This window comes from Melanotaenia boesemani, chromosome 3 (assembly GCF_017639745.1).
Source record: "Melanotaenia boesemani isolate fMelBoe1 chromosome 3, fMelBoe1.pri, whole genome shotgun sequence".
NCBI classification, from domain to species: Eukaryota; Metazoa; Chordata; class Actinopteri; order Atheriniformes; family Melanotaeniidae; genus Melanotaenia; species Melanotaenia boesemani.
In genome coordinates, this window is record NC_055684.1 from 27,162,004 (window position 1) to 27,177,302 (window position 15,299).

The following is a 15,299-nucleotide window of genomic DNA, read 5'->3' on the forward strand; positions in this document are numbered from 1 at the left end:
ACCCGCGGATGGGAGCGGCTCTGAGAAGAGGCTCCTCAGTATGTTGGCTGGAGTGGAGGAGTGCACTGAGAATCTGCCTGACAAAATGGGTACTGTGAAAACCAAAAGAGCGATCGTGCTGGAGCCGCTAACCGAGCACCTGGTGTGGGGGCATCTGCAAGGGAGTGGCATGCATGCTGGCAGTGCTGTCATGATGGAACCAACCGGTGCTGGGGCGGTCCCCAGATCAGTGATGGTAGGCAGGACGGTCGCGGTCCTGAGGGAAGATGGGTGGCTGCCAGTGAAGGTGGTTAACCCGTTTAACAAGTGCGTCACCTTAAAGAAAAACACCAGACTGGCTGATGTGTTCTTGTGCGTAGCGTTAGAGGGGTTGGGCGCACCAGAATCGTCTGATGGCTCTGGTGCTGCGATCGGTCAGCACAGACAGGTGTCGGGTGGGAGCGCAGGTGCGGGTGTAGATGATCATAGCCTGGTCACGGAGGTCTCCAGTCTTCCCGATCACCATCTCTCCGGGGAGTGGAAAGATCACTCGGACCCGTTGCATGCATCTTTGCACGCTCTGGGGTTGTCCGATATTGACATTGACTCATGTGAAGTGTCGCAAGCTGGAAAAGAGAGGCTAGTTGGTCTCATCGCGGAGTTCCAGTCAATTTTCTCCAGAGATAAGCTGGACTGTGGGAAGGCAACTGGTTGTCTTCACCGGATTCGGATGGTTGATGAAAGGCCGTTTCGCCTTCCATGCAGGCGCGTCCCTCCGACACAGTACGAGAAGCTTCGACAGGTGTTGGATGAGATGGAGGAAAAAGAGATCATCCGGAAGTCTAGTAGTGAGTTTGCATCTCCGCTGGTGTTGGTATGGAAGAAGTCAGGAGATTTGAGGATCTGCAATGACTTTCGTTGGCTTAATGCCAGGACGGTGAAAGACGCGCACCCCCTGCCACATCCTGCGGATGCCTTGGCGGCGCTGGGCGGCAATGCATTTTTTTCAACAATGGACCTCACATCTGGGTACTACAACGTTGAGGTGCACGAGGACGATCGGAAGTTCACCGCGTTCACATCTCCATTTGGGCTGTACGAGTATAATCGAATGCCCCAAGGGCTGTGCAACAGTCCAGCGACGTTTATGAGGATGATGATGAGTGTGTTTGGGGATCAGAACTTCCTTAGTCTCCTGTGCTACCTAGATGATGTGTTGGTGTTTGCCCCCACCGAAGCCCTGGCTTTGAAGAGGTTGGAAATAGTCTTCAAGCGCCTTAGCGCTAACAACTTGAAGCTGGCTCCGAAGAAGTGTCATTTTCTGAGGAGGTCGGTGAAGTTTTTGGGCCATATTGTGACCGCTGATGGCATTAGCTCGGACCCGGAGAAGGTCGCTGCTATCGCGTCACTGGCGGAAGCGGATTTGATGGAAGACCGGTCGGACGTTCCGTCTCCACGAAAGATCCGGTCGTTTCTAGGGATGGTAGTGTTCTACCAACAGTTTATTGAGGGGTGTTCGTCCCTGGCTAAGCCACTGTTTGGGTTGGCGTCAGGCGTCAAGGGTCCCCGGGGAAAAGGGAGGAAGGGGCGCCTTAGCAAGAGGAGAGTGCTCCAAGCAGGTGACTGGACTGAAGAGTGCAGCCGGTCCTTTAGTCGGCTGAAGCAGGCTTTGCTGGACCAAGTCCTTCTGGCGCATCCAGACTTTGAGAAGCCCTTTTTGTTAGCTGTGGATGCGTCGATGAATGGTCTCGGGGCTGTGCTGTCGCAGGTTCCAGCAGATGGGTCAGTAGCCAGACCCATTGCGTTTGCGAGCAAGTCCCTCAGTCACGCACAATCCAGGTACCCGGCGCACAGGCTGGAGTTTTTTGCGCTAAAGTGGGCTGTGTGTGATAAATTCCACCATTGGCTGAGAGGTCATGAATTTACAGTCTGGACGGATAACAACCCTCTGACTTATATCCTGTCCAAGCCGCGCTTGGATGCTTGTGAGCAGAGGTGGATCGCAAAGTTGGCGCCCTTCCAGTTTGGCATTAGGTACATACCTGGTCCCCAGAACATTGTGGCCGATGCTTTGAGCCGGGAGCCGTTCGTCCGGAACGCTGTGTCTCATCGGTTGACCAGAGTTGGGTATGGGGATCTCCTGACAGACGCAGCAGCTGTGTGTGCGTATGGTGTGCGGGAGGCGTTCCTCTGCTCTGCTCATCCCAGGGACAAGGCTGCGGACGGGTGCAGGCCTGTGGCCCAAGAGGGTTCCGTCGGTCCAGTGACTGGGACTATGGCGGCAGATGAAGTTTCAGCAGTTCTTCAGGCGCACGTCCCAGCCGAAATTAGGATGTGTCATCAGGCTCTTCTCCTGCCACACTTCCCGCAGGCGGTGCAGCCCCCAGACTATTCTGGTCTTAAAGTCATCTCTCATGAGGACCTGCAGGACAAACAATGTTCTGATGCAGTCCTGTGTAGGGTGCGCTTCTACGTGGAACGGGGTAGGAGACCGTCACGGAGAGAGCGAGTTAAAGAGCTGCTGGAGGTCAATGGGCTCCTGAGAGCCTGGGGCAAGTTGACAATCAGGGACGGTATTTTGTACCGTGTGGCAAAGAACGTGCTGACAAAGAGCAAAACCTACCTGTATGTGGTCCCTTCATCGTTGAGGCTCAGAGTTCTGAGAGGGGTTCATGATGAGGCAGGACACCAGGGTCAACAGCGGACGCTGTACCTGGTGAGACAGAGGTTTTATTGGTTGGGGTTGTACAAGGATGTGGTGGAGTATGTGCAACGCTGCAGACGGTGTGTGGTGGCGAAGTCGCCAGACCCGGAGGCGAGAGCTCCGCTGGAGAACATTAGGACGTCTGAACCCATGGAACTGGTGTGTGTGGACTTCTGGTCGGCCGAAGACTCTTCCAATAAGTCTTTGGATGTCTTGGTAGTGACCGATCATTTTACCAAGATGGCCCATGCATTCTTATGTCCAAACCAGTCAGCGAAAGCAGTGGCACACCAACTTTGGCACAACTACTTCTCGATTTATGGCTTTCCCAAGAGAGTTCATTCGGACCAGGGGGCCAATTTTGAGAGTGCCTTAATCGCTGAGCTGTTGGATGTTGCTGGGGTTCAGAAGTCGCACACCACGGCTTATCATCCCATGGGGAATGGCTCCTGTGAGAGAATGAACAGGACGCTGGGAAACATGATCCGTGCTCTACCACCAAAGGCTAAGCAGAAGTGGCCCACAGCGCTGAAATCTCTCACTTTTGCTTACAACTGTACGGTTCATGAGACGACTGGCTACCCGCCGTTTTTGCTTATGTTTGGGCGTGTTCCACGGTTGCCTGTGGACCTGGTCTTTGGCTCTGCCTTGGACGTCCCAGAGGTCTCTGATTATGACCGGTACGTTCAGTCGTTGCGGACAGAGCTTAAGGAGGCCATTGACGTGGTGCAGGCGACGGCATTGAAGCAGTTGCAGCGCCATGCTGAGCTGTACAATAGGAAAGTAAGAGGGGCACCTGTAGAGGTGGGAGATAGAGTGTTGCTGGCGAACAAGGGGGAGCGTGGGAAGAGGAAGCTGGCTGACCGTTGGGAAAACGTGGTTTATGTGGTTACGGGGATACGTGAAGAGAGTCATACCTTCAAGATCCGAAACCCGTCCACGGGTCAGGAAAAGGTGGTTCACCGCAACCTGATTATGCCAGTGAATTTCCTTCCAGTGTGTGAGCTGGCTTCTGAGGGCGAAGTGGAGGGTTCGTCCTTCTCTGATTCGGGTGATCTTGAGGTGGAAGGAGCATCAGTAGGCGTGTCAGAGGACTCTTTGGATTATAGGACCAGAGTGTGGGTGTCCAGTTTACCGTCAGTGTCTTCTGGGGGTACTGTTATGGAAGGGTTGGCTCTGGAAGCTGACGAGGATACGGGTGTTCCGAGTAGTGATGGGGTGTCCCTGTTGGCCCCTCCTTCTACATGGGATCATGTGGAGACTGTCGTGGAGTCTGACACGGTGCATGTATCTGTTCCTGTGGAAGGGGATCAGTCAGGCGAGCCTGGCATGCAGCATGTGGACTCTTCACAGATGGAAATGTCCACGGCTGTGGAGGGTGCGTCTGTTCAGGACGTCAGGAGCCGTGTAATGTCGCGGGCTGGACGGCTGTTCAAGCCCGTGAATCGGCTGATAGAAATGATGCACCAAAGGTGCGAGGTGGCATCTTAGTTTTTTTTCTTTTCTTTTCGGCTGCCATATTTGATTGTGGTGTTGCCGATATGCACTGGATGCTTTGTGCTGTTTTCTGTTTTGTTTATTTGCGTCTGGTCGGTGTGGCTACACGGACTTACTGTGTTGGACATGGTGTATAAAATGTGTGACAGGCATGTTTTAGCTCTATGAGTGGGATGAGGCTTGGCCAGCCTTCTTCTTCATTCTGACTCCTTTGGGGTAGTTTTTGACTGAGTTCTTTTTGTGTGTCCAACGGGGTGGTTCTCTATGTAGTATGTGACAGTATGCAAATGTTTTGTAATATGACTACGGATGTTGTTGCCTGTACTTGTTATGTTAAGGAATGCTGATCAATTTTTTTTTTGGTGTGCAAGTGGAATTTAGCGGGGGGGAATGTAACAGGGTAAATAGTGTTATTCCACTTGCCACTGTTATTATTATCATTATATTGTACTGTGGTGGTTTGCTCTTGGGCGTGTCCGCCTTGGTGCTGGCGTATTTACGTCATCAGCTGCGTCTGATGTTTGCCAGTATTGAGACGGATACGGTCGAGGTAAGTCGGGTCTTTTAGCGGTCCGTTTGTGGGAGTACTTCTAAGGTTATGGAAGTCTATAATGAACATTTGTGTATAGAGCACATTGTATAGCTGCTCCTGAAGTAGGCTAATACTGTTTAACTATTGAGCAGCGGCAGTTGCTAGCTTAAAGTGCCGCTTCTGAACGTGCTAACTGTTCCAGCATTAAGTCGCTCCCATTTCTCGACAGTGTGTGAATGACCCGGCTGCAGGCTAACCGCTCCTGATCAGCACTCTTGTATTTTGTACAGGTAATTGTGTGATTTGTTCACTGTATGAGATGTTTGCCAGTATTGAGACGGATACGGTCGAGTGTGTGAATGACCCGGCTGCAGGCTAACCGCTCCTGATCAGCACTCTTGTATTTTGTACAGAATAAATGGTCAATGCAGAAGGGGTCAAGTCTCTGTCTCAGTACCTTCAACAAACAAAAAAAACACAACGCAGAGTAAGACTACAAGAAAAGACTAACCCTGTCAGAACCAGGTCTGACACGGTTACACATGCTTGAACAAATATATTTATATCACACATATATATACATACATACATACATATATACATACATATATATGTATATATATATATATATGTGTGTGTGTGTGTGTGTGTGTGTGTGTGTGTGTATGTATAAGGGCTGGGACTTGATAAAAAATGATCTAACTAATTAGAGGCTTTGTAGTTGATACTGAATAATCGCATAACAAAAATAGACAAAGACATTAATATTGTAAATTCAAGCTCTAGTTATGTATGGAAAAATACGTTTAATTGCATTTCAATTCATAACAGTAGAAAAAGAAATAGAAAATATCAATAGTCAAAACTGTAACAGACCGAAAGTTAAAGTTCCATTTTAAGTACTTTAAGTAGTTTCTCTGATTAATTATTAGATTAGTCTAGAACATGTTACAGTACTTTTAACTTTTAAATGTTTTTATCCACATTCTTCATTAGTAGGCATTAATATTTGACGGTAAGCCTGGGCAAGATTAGCCGGTGTCAGCTTTGTGCATTTCATTTTTTGTTTTCACTTGATACTAGCACAGGTGAACATCGGCTGCTTGGATTGCAGCTGTGAACGCTTTTGGACGGGGGAAGGGTTTGCAGCAGTGCCCACGGCTCATTAATAAGAAGTCTTTCTTTCTTCTACGTCAGTTTTCAAAAGTGTCCCATAACACCATAAGAAAATGCTAGACTTGTTGCATAGAGGGGTCTGAAAACTTGCTAAATATAGCACCCGAGTTGCTAAGTTGTTAGCCGAGCTCTGATGTATGTACCAGTATTCAGTGTACCAGGAACTCATGCACTGACAAACGTTCAGCGTGTTTTGGGATTTAAATTGCGATTAAATGTGTTAATTTCTTTGTAATTTATTATTCGTAGTTACTGTGTTAAAGTCCCACCCTAATATATATATATATATATATATATATATATATAAGTATATATATATAATTAAATATATATATATATATATACTTGCATAACCTTGTCCGACATGAATAATGGTCTACTCTGTCAAGCTGCTAATAGAAAACAATGAGAAGCTTGGATGGTGAAGTGACCTTCAGACTTAGGTGGATTTAAAACTTTTCTGCCGCTGCCATTTTTTTCCTCATCAATCAAGACCTAAGACACCCAGACCCAGGACCACATTATGAAGCTGTAAAGAGATTCCCTGTAATCCCTGCTACTTTAAAGCACAGGAATTTAGCTGTTAAACTGACAGGCAGTTAAAAGCTAAAAAGGTTACAGAATGCAGCGGGATGAACATTTTTATCTTATCAGAACTTGAGCAACAATAATGAAAACTAATTATATGACACATTGTGTAAGAGGTTTAAAAATGATGTAGTAAACTGGAAAGGTTCCATCAATTAACCTTGTCGATGTGTCTGGGGGGTACAGACCTGTAATGAGGCTGTCTCTTCTGACCTATGGTGTTATGTAGAGGACAGAGAGCTCCACTCTCATGGGTTTTTTCTCCCTAATTAGATAGCTTATGCTTGCTGTCCTACCATGCTGTGCGCAGTCTTTGGTCAAAATGTAGCATCTCTGTAAGCTCTGACAACAACGACTGTTTCTATTAATTGCATGCTTTTGAGTAATTAGTATTAAAACAATGGGTTGTTTGCTGTCCTCCTGACTCCCAAGGATGTAAAAGGCAGTCTGGGGGCAAAAAGGACTAAAATGAAGGTTACTGTACCTCTGCCTTGGCTTTCCAGATTGTTCTGTGTGTTGCCTGACCTTCTCTGCTGGCTGGGAGGCATAATAGGAGGGCTGAGCACGTCCATCCACTCTCTAGGGAAAAGACCATAAAGCCAGACAGTCATGACAACACATACCATTACACTCACCATCCTACCCTATGACATTTTAACAATGAAGTCCCATCATCATGCACTCTCAGAAGCCCATCTAAGATTCCATTGTCCTTGAGCCACTTCTCCTGCAGCCTCACAGTTTTACCTGGAGGATCACTTATTAAATTCTGACTCCAGCTGTGCCTTCCAAGTATCCACATTCTGGCAGAAAGTAGGGGTCTTAACCTTGCCTGTTTCTGTTAGAGCTTGACTCCATTTTTCTCTAAATGAGTGTATCTTCTCTGCCTGTGATGTATGCAGAGTACCATTATGCATCCGTCACTTTCCAGTAAATGAAACCACTGTTCTTTTAGCATGCTGAAAATGATTAAAGCCAGAGAGAAAATATCACAAGATGAATTATTGCTTGGAAGCAATGCGAGATTCATTTGTTAAACAGCATTCATAATAATTTTTGGCTATATATCAGTAGTGCAATCATCCATTAACATCTTTTGCCTTTGGATAAGAGCAAACCAGAGCATATTTAATGAGGAATTACAGTATAATGTTCTATACAACATTCAGCTGACAGCAGGAGATTCTAATGTTTGCCTCTGGTTGGTCTCTCTCACCATCAAGAAGTGTAATGATTGTTAATGTCACAGTTTCTGAAAACTGAACAATCACCATGCAAGAAAACAGTTCATGGTTTGTGTACTGCTTTTCTTCATAGCACCCTGGAAGCAGCATGGTATGCTTAACGGCACTTACAAATTTAAAATATGTTCTCACTTACATCAAAAACAGTCAGATCGACAGCATTTTAATTATGCATCAAGATTCCAACATTTTCGCTGATTAATGGTACACGATGTTAGTTTGAACAGGATACCACCAGTAATAATATACAGTCTAGTGGGGGAAAACGGCTGTACTACACCTTTCATATCTGTGATTTAAAAGCTTTTATGTATCATGACACAGTTTAAAAAATCATTTGAAATTTACAAGGTCTTCATTTAGGTAAATGCAACTTCAGATGAACAGCACATGATCAATTACTGCACTCATTAAACAAAGCACAGAAATGGAGTACAAGAAACTAAGTATACCCAGTGTTTTAATATCACGTGAAAATACTCTTTAGTAACTTGATGTAACGGTTTTCTATATGTTATCCCTCTTTCACATCATTGTAGAGAATTTTCACCACCGTCCTCTTCACAAAATTGCTTTAGGACTTTGATGTTTGTGGCTGTTTGGTTATGCACAGCTTTCTTGAGGTCCCACCACAGCATTTGAATCAGGTTTAGATCTGGACTTTAACAAGACCATTGCAGCAACTTTATTTTTTTTTCTTTCAGACATTTGTTGTAGATTTACTGTGGTGCATGGGATCATTGTCCTCTTAGAGGGAACACCTCACATTTGACTGTAGCATTATTTGGGTTAGAGGAGTTCATGGAGTTCATACAAAACAAGCCCGAATCTTCACCCCTCCACTGCTGTAATTAACAATTATGAGGTATGAGGTTTGTATTATGGCCAAACATGTCCTCTTTGGTCTCATCTGTTCAATGGACTTTGTTCCAGAAGCCTTGAGGGTTTGTTCAGATGAAACTTTGCTAACATAAACTGTGTTCCCATGTTACTGTCTTTCTTTCTTTCTTTCTTTCTTTCTTCCTTTCTTTCTTTCTAATATTACCATCAAGAACTTTAATGATAAGACGCTGTAGGGTCTGAGATGTAGCTCTTTTTTTTGCCATTTCTCTGAGGATTGCATGATCTTACCTTGCAGTGAACTTGCTAGGACCTCCACCCCTGTGAAGGCTGGCAGCTGTCTTTAATGTTTTCCACTAGTGTTACTTCCACTTCTGCTTTGGTAAAGGTGTTTATGCTTTATCGAGTGCCTTTAATCACCCTGCAGATCAGTGTACATTTCACACGCAGACTGGACAAGGACCAGATGTTTTTTTTTTTTTTATGTCCTGACAGGGAAAACCCTAGAAATGAATGGTCTACTTTATTCCTCACATCACTGTTAAGTAAAGTCCTCTGATATTAACTAACTGCAAAATTGTTGAATACATTTTGTTAGGACAAATTTGTCATACCAGCTGTGGTCAATCATCAGGGGAAAGATACCACTTTAATAAAAAACCAAAACCAAAGTATGAGTGCATTAACATATGTAAGCACCATGATAATATTAAAATTGCAAGTGTGATGATTATTTTTTTTATTTGATCTACCATGCTTTTAAAAATTAAACCTTTTTTTTTTTTTTATAATTTTTGGTCTTACACCACTTAAGTAATGCAACACTTTTTTTTTTACAACTAAGGCTTTGATTCTTTTTTTCAGGCTAAAGCATTTACCTCACTCTAACACCTCTCTGACTGTTTGAAAGACAGGAACATTGTACAAAAGTTAAAGCTGTTTTCAAGGACAAGGACCCCTGCAACTGAGGAATAAGGTGGACCTGAAAATGTTAAATGGGACTTGGCAAGAGTGAATAAATTCTTAGAATTTTGAATTACAATCCAAAAACAGATATCTGGCAAAAGGAAATAATTTAACTTTAGTATTAAGTTTGAAGAAAATATGCTGTCTTTACAAAGAAATTTTGTATGTTGAAAAGAAAGAAAGAAAAAAAAACACTCCAAATATCTTTAGGAAAAAGTAACAACTTTCTTTCTCTTACTCCTTGACAACTCTGCTAAAGTTCACACAAGTATTTCCTGTAAAACAACTGTATTTCCACTATAGAGCTAGTCTCTCTGACAACCTTATTTGCAGTTTCACATTTGTTATGCCAGTCAACGTCAGACACAATTACCCCACATGTGTCAAAAAGCTAGATTTTAACATCAACTACGAAAGAAAGTGCATCACATGTTAAAATGCTTGTCATGCCATGGCAACATTAAGCCCAGCTACAGGATCATTTTAGTTGTCAAGGAAGCTGCAGCTCTCGACAGCAAGAAAAGCCTTGCAGTAGTGCCAGGATGCTCAAAATACACCAAGATAGAATTCACTGTAAGGGTGTCTAAGGATGCAACGCCTGGGAGAAAACAAAGAAAACAATGACAAATCCTGTGCAGCTGCTATTCAATATGTAAATCAAGGCTTGCTTCTAAGTCTAATTTCAGTAGTACAGCTGTGGATGCTGTAGAGCTGCATGTTTGAGGTGGTAGCCAATAGTAACATTGATTTTACTGGACATTGAATCAAACATTGGGCATTCATACAGATATGTTATTTAATTACAAAAAAGGAAACATCTGTCCTGTTTATCCTTACTGTTGATCAGAATTGTATTTTTCATCAGATTCAAACAATGACACAAACACTATTTAAACATGTGGGAGTCAACACATGTTCTCACCAGGGTACCTTGCTTTTCATCAATAAATCACAAGTGCGAGAAGAGATGAGGAGGCTGCATAATTTGAGTAGCGGAACTGTGATGCAATCCCTTTGTCTTCCTTTGTAACACACGGTTGTGTACACCCACAAAGAGATGGACAAGTGCAGAGACACGACTGTGCATTAGCAGGCTGTGGTGCGATATGATGTCTCCAGAACCCTCCAAGGACAACTGGATCCATTCATATACTGCCACAGCAGGGCAATGAGATGGAAAAACACTATGAAACAGTACGGCTTACTCAGAGGTTGGAATACAGTCAGTGAGATCACATTAAATACTAAGACATACATGCACTGTTAATGCCTTACATTGCTATTATTATCATTCAATGTTATTATTATTTCTATTCATGGCTATTATTATCATTCAATGTTATTATTATTTCTATTCACGGTAGTAATGAGGATATCTCAGCATTTTTTTAGCCCGTTTTCTCTAAGCCAACCCCTCTCTAAGGACCACAGCCCAAAACAGATTTGACTTACATGAGGGTTATACAACACATTATTTGATTCCATCTTTCCCTGAATGCTACAAATTCCATTGAACTTATCAAAGTAAACAGAAAATCTAGCCATTCTGTCTTTTTTCATAGTAATAGTCTTACATTTTTGATATTCCCAGTTTCTCTCATTATCAACTTCTACTTTACTTGGTTGGTTTTCTGGGCTTCATGAAGTGTATTCTGTTTAACTTGCCTAAAGTTAATATTGGTCCAAACTATTGTGATTATTCTCTCTCCTACAGCAGTAGAAGCCCATTCAACAGCATGTTTTCTTTTTGAGGTTAGAAGTTAATTTCGGTTTAACCTGCAGGTAAGCTAAACAAGATGGAACATGCCTTATGGCTGTTTTTCCATTATAATTTTCTACTGCAACTCCTGCTGTGCAGCAAGTCAAACAGTCTGCTTTTAAATTTGGAAGAAACCAAAGTCTGCCATCATTTTACTACTCAAAAATTTACAGAGATGAATCTGACTAGCAAAAATAATCAGTGAAAAAGAAATGCCATTGTGAAAACGACAACAGCAGTTCAGGGAAAGGAAAGGCACAGCATCTGGCGTGTCCTCAATTTATTTGTACTCATAAGAGAGCATGATAAGCTCCAGTCTACATCTATCTGACAGTTGACATTTAGCCTAAAATTGCATTCACTGGTAGCCATCTGATTATGAATTTCTAGGCGCTTTTTCTTTTTTCTTTTGTACTTGAAGTGTAATTCAAAAACAAGCTTCAAAGCCTTTTTTCTGGTTAAAATATATACATTAGTGAGTTTTGCAAATTTCTGCACTATTATCTTCTCCTTGCAATGCAATTAACACTCTTAGACTATAGGCCGCTAACAATAGTATACATTTACTCTGAGTAAAAAAAAAAATCTAGAACATATCTCTATGTTGTGATGCATTTTACCTTGGGTCTGAATGCAGCAGTGGGTTCATTTCCTTCTGATAGTGATGCCCCTGATTCACTGGCTGCATGAAAAAAATAGTAAATTGTGTTAAAATATCACCTTTACTCAAAGTCAACACATTTCCAGAATTTCACATTATTATTTTTTACAGTCATTGATTTACAAAGACAAAAGTATGTCCACTTACAGCACGTCAAGACTGAAAATATTTCTTATGCCCAGAATGAGTAATGAAGGTCATTGTGTTTACCACCAGCAGACTATTTAAGCTCAATTGCTTGTCAAATGATGATGCCTCTAAAAAGAAATCATGCAATTCTTTTGACAGAATATTGTCACAGGGCATTTTGCGTCTCAAGAACACAGGGATAATATTGTATTGTAAAATCAAAAGTAACACATTTTGTGAAGTCAAAGGCAGTTGAAAGTCATCGAGACCAAAGTGATGCTTGTGGATTTAAAAGCACTGGAAAGCAGTGTGACCATAATTCATGGGGGACATGTGGAGGTTGTACACCAGTACAAATACTGAGATGATCAAAAGGAGAGAAAAAAAAGAGAAAGCATTTCTAGAGAAGGATAAAATCCACTGTGGTAAGCAGAAAATCCTTCATGGAGATGAGAAGAACATTCTCATTCATCTGCCGACTTACAGTTATGTAGACATTAACACGATTTTTGTTGTTTCAGCTGTTTACCATAAGAAGTTGACGTTAAAGTTATATACTGAATGTGAGCTTAAAGAGCATGCTCATGACTTCAAAACCAAATTTACAGAGGGGTTTAGGAATATGAGCTCTTCAGTCTGAAGAACTCTCTTTTTCAGGGGCTCAAATGTAAATGGGGACATGTTACATCTTAATACATTGTTTAGGATTGTTTTCTGGCAATGGCTGCCTGAAATCTGGGACCCATACACATCTCAGGTGATGTTTATTTTTGAGTCTTTTCTGACATTTTGTAGTTCACTTCACTGCAGTTCTAACTGTATACTTTTACACCAGTTTACAACAGATGCCATCTGAGAAAGACAGCAAATAAAAAAAAAAAAACCCAATTACACACAATCCTGTTAAACCAAAATCAGTCCAGTCCTGTATTACAACTGTATAATGCTTGTCTGTAAAAATGTTCCTAAAAAAGTAAACTGATGGATCACACTGAATCTTCAATTAGATTCCATCCCCAATGCATCAGGTTGGTAGTTTTGTCTTCAGCAAGTGAAACTGGCTTGATTTGTTTGAGAATATTCCTCTTTTTTTTTTACCATCAACAACTCCTGGATTGCTTTTGCAACATGTTTTCAGTCATTGTCAGTCTGTTTTGTAAAGCTCTGCTATTCACTTTGCAGCATTTGGCCAAATCCGAGCAAACAGTTCATCTCTACACTCTCCATAATTCATCCAGCTTGTGTCTTCTGTTACATCATCAATAAACACTTGTCACCGAGAGCCAATGGAAGTCATGTATGTCCATGCCATCACACTGCCTTCACATGCTTTACTGATGATGAATGTTTCGATCAGGAGCTACTCCAAGTGTTATCCACACATTTCCCTCTTGTTCATGCTGATCTTAGTTTCATCTGTTCAAAGGATGTTGTTCCAGAAATGCTTTGGCTTTTCACACTTTCTGGCTGAGTCTAATCCTTTCTGCTCATCTAGCTTATGACTGATCTCCACCTCATGGTGAATCTTCTGTATTTGCTCTAATGAAGTTTTGCTGGATAACAGATAAGGATGTGTCAGCCTTCTCTAGAGTGTTCTACACTTGGCTGGATGTTGTGAGAGGGTTTGTCTTAGCACCTGATTGAATCCTGCATTAATCCACCACTGCTGTCTTCCATTGATGCCCAGACCTTTTCATGTTGCTGAGCTCAACAGTGCACGCTTTTTTTTCTCCGAATGTACCCAATTGTTTTGGCCACTCCCTGTGTTCTTCTTATCTCGTTGATGGATTTGTTTTGTTTCTGCAGCCAAACATGGCCTGTTTCACTTGCACTCCTTTGACTGCATGTTGTGGGTTCACAGCAACAATTTCCAAATACAAATGCCACTGCTGGAATCAATTACCTCCCTAAGAGATGGATAAATAAAAAGGGAAATCAAATAAATTGTCCAAGAATATGGTTCTACTCATTCACTAGCTGCAATTCTCATTTCTATGAAATTAAAACAGAATTTTCCTAAAAGCCAAATAACATTAAAAAAATGTTATTTCAATATAATTTGGTAAACATTTTAAATCACAAGTGTGTTGAAAAATTTCCAATCCATTCTGTAATGCTTCTAAAACAAGAAAGTCATTTAAAACACAGCGAACACTTGCCAAAAATCATAAGCCAGCCTCTCTGGTTCTTGACCTCTCTGTATGATCAGCAAACACCCTCGAAAGCCCACTTCATCTGACAGGATCCCTCCCGTGTCATACAAAGGGTCCTCAAATAGCTGCCCTCTGGCAGGCGTTTGTACTGCCCTGCAGTGAGACAAACCAGAGGAAGGCAACCTCGAATTGAACTGGTTCAGTGTATTTTGATATTCACTGCTCTTGCAACAGAGGTTGCACGCTTAGGAGTCACATGAAGGGCCATATGGTCTGGATTTCAATTTATTTTTGTGAAGATCTGTGACCAAATTCACTGCACTCTTGCCTGACAAGTAAACCATGCCATCACTTCAGTGATTTTCAATAATGCAATTTCAGCCTTTCTGGAAGATGTCCCTCAGTTATACTGTGGAGTAAAGTGTCCAAAATATGATCTAAACGGCCTAATATCATACAAAGTATACACTTTATATAATACATAGCACTTGATGTTAACAAAAAAGATAATTAAAGCAAAACAAAGCAAATTTCTGCAAAAGACTTCATCTTTAGAATTACAAAACCCCAATTGTGTGCTACCTGGTCAGATCAGAGCAGAATATCCTTAAACTGGCAAACAAAAGATTTAAATGCAACATAAAAAACAAACAAAAAACAACAGAGAGGCAATAAAAGGTGAACAAAGATCAAGGGATCCATAAAATGAAGAAAAAACCTGTTTCAACACTTAGATGTAACAGAACCACTGTCATAAAATGTGGATCGAGGTCAGTTATATCAATATCTGCTTTGAAGATGCTACAAGACAGACAGACAGACAGACAGACAGACAGATATACTGACAGATAGATAGATAGATAGATAGACAGACAGACAGATATACTGACAGATAGATAGATAGATAGATAGATAGATAGATAGATAGATAGATAGGCACACAGGTATGCTATCCTCTTCATCATGTCAAAACTAATGACCATGTCGTGGCCTCGGGAGTACGTTTAAGCCTAGTGCTTGTTAAAGGCTATTTCATTAGATGACTTTGATGAAGAAGCAGACATGCTGAAG

General features: G+C 42.1%; 1 protein-coding gene across 1 annotated transcript in view; it reads right to left on the minus strand.

Annotated features, from left to right (window-relative positions):
* The window catches only part of cfap20dc (CFAP20 domain containing), a 41,744-nt gene that overhangs the window by 3,770 nt on the left and 22,675 nt on the right, over positions 1 to 15,299 (minus strand). Inside the window, exons 15-16 of the mRNA XM_041980323.1 lie at positions 11,906 to 11,967; positions 6,961 to 7,055 (exon numbers count right to left, since the gene is read on the minus strand). Coding sequence (XP_041836257.1) covers positions 6,961 to 7,055; positions 11,906 to 11,967 — 157 coding nt within the window. The remainder of the gene's footprint in view (positions 1 to 6,960; positions 7,056 to 11,905; positions 11,968 to 15,299) is intronic.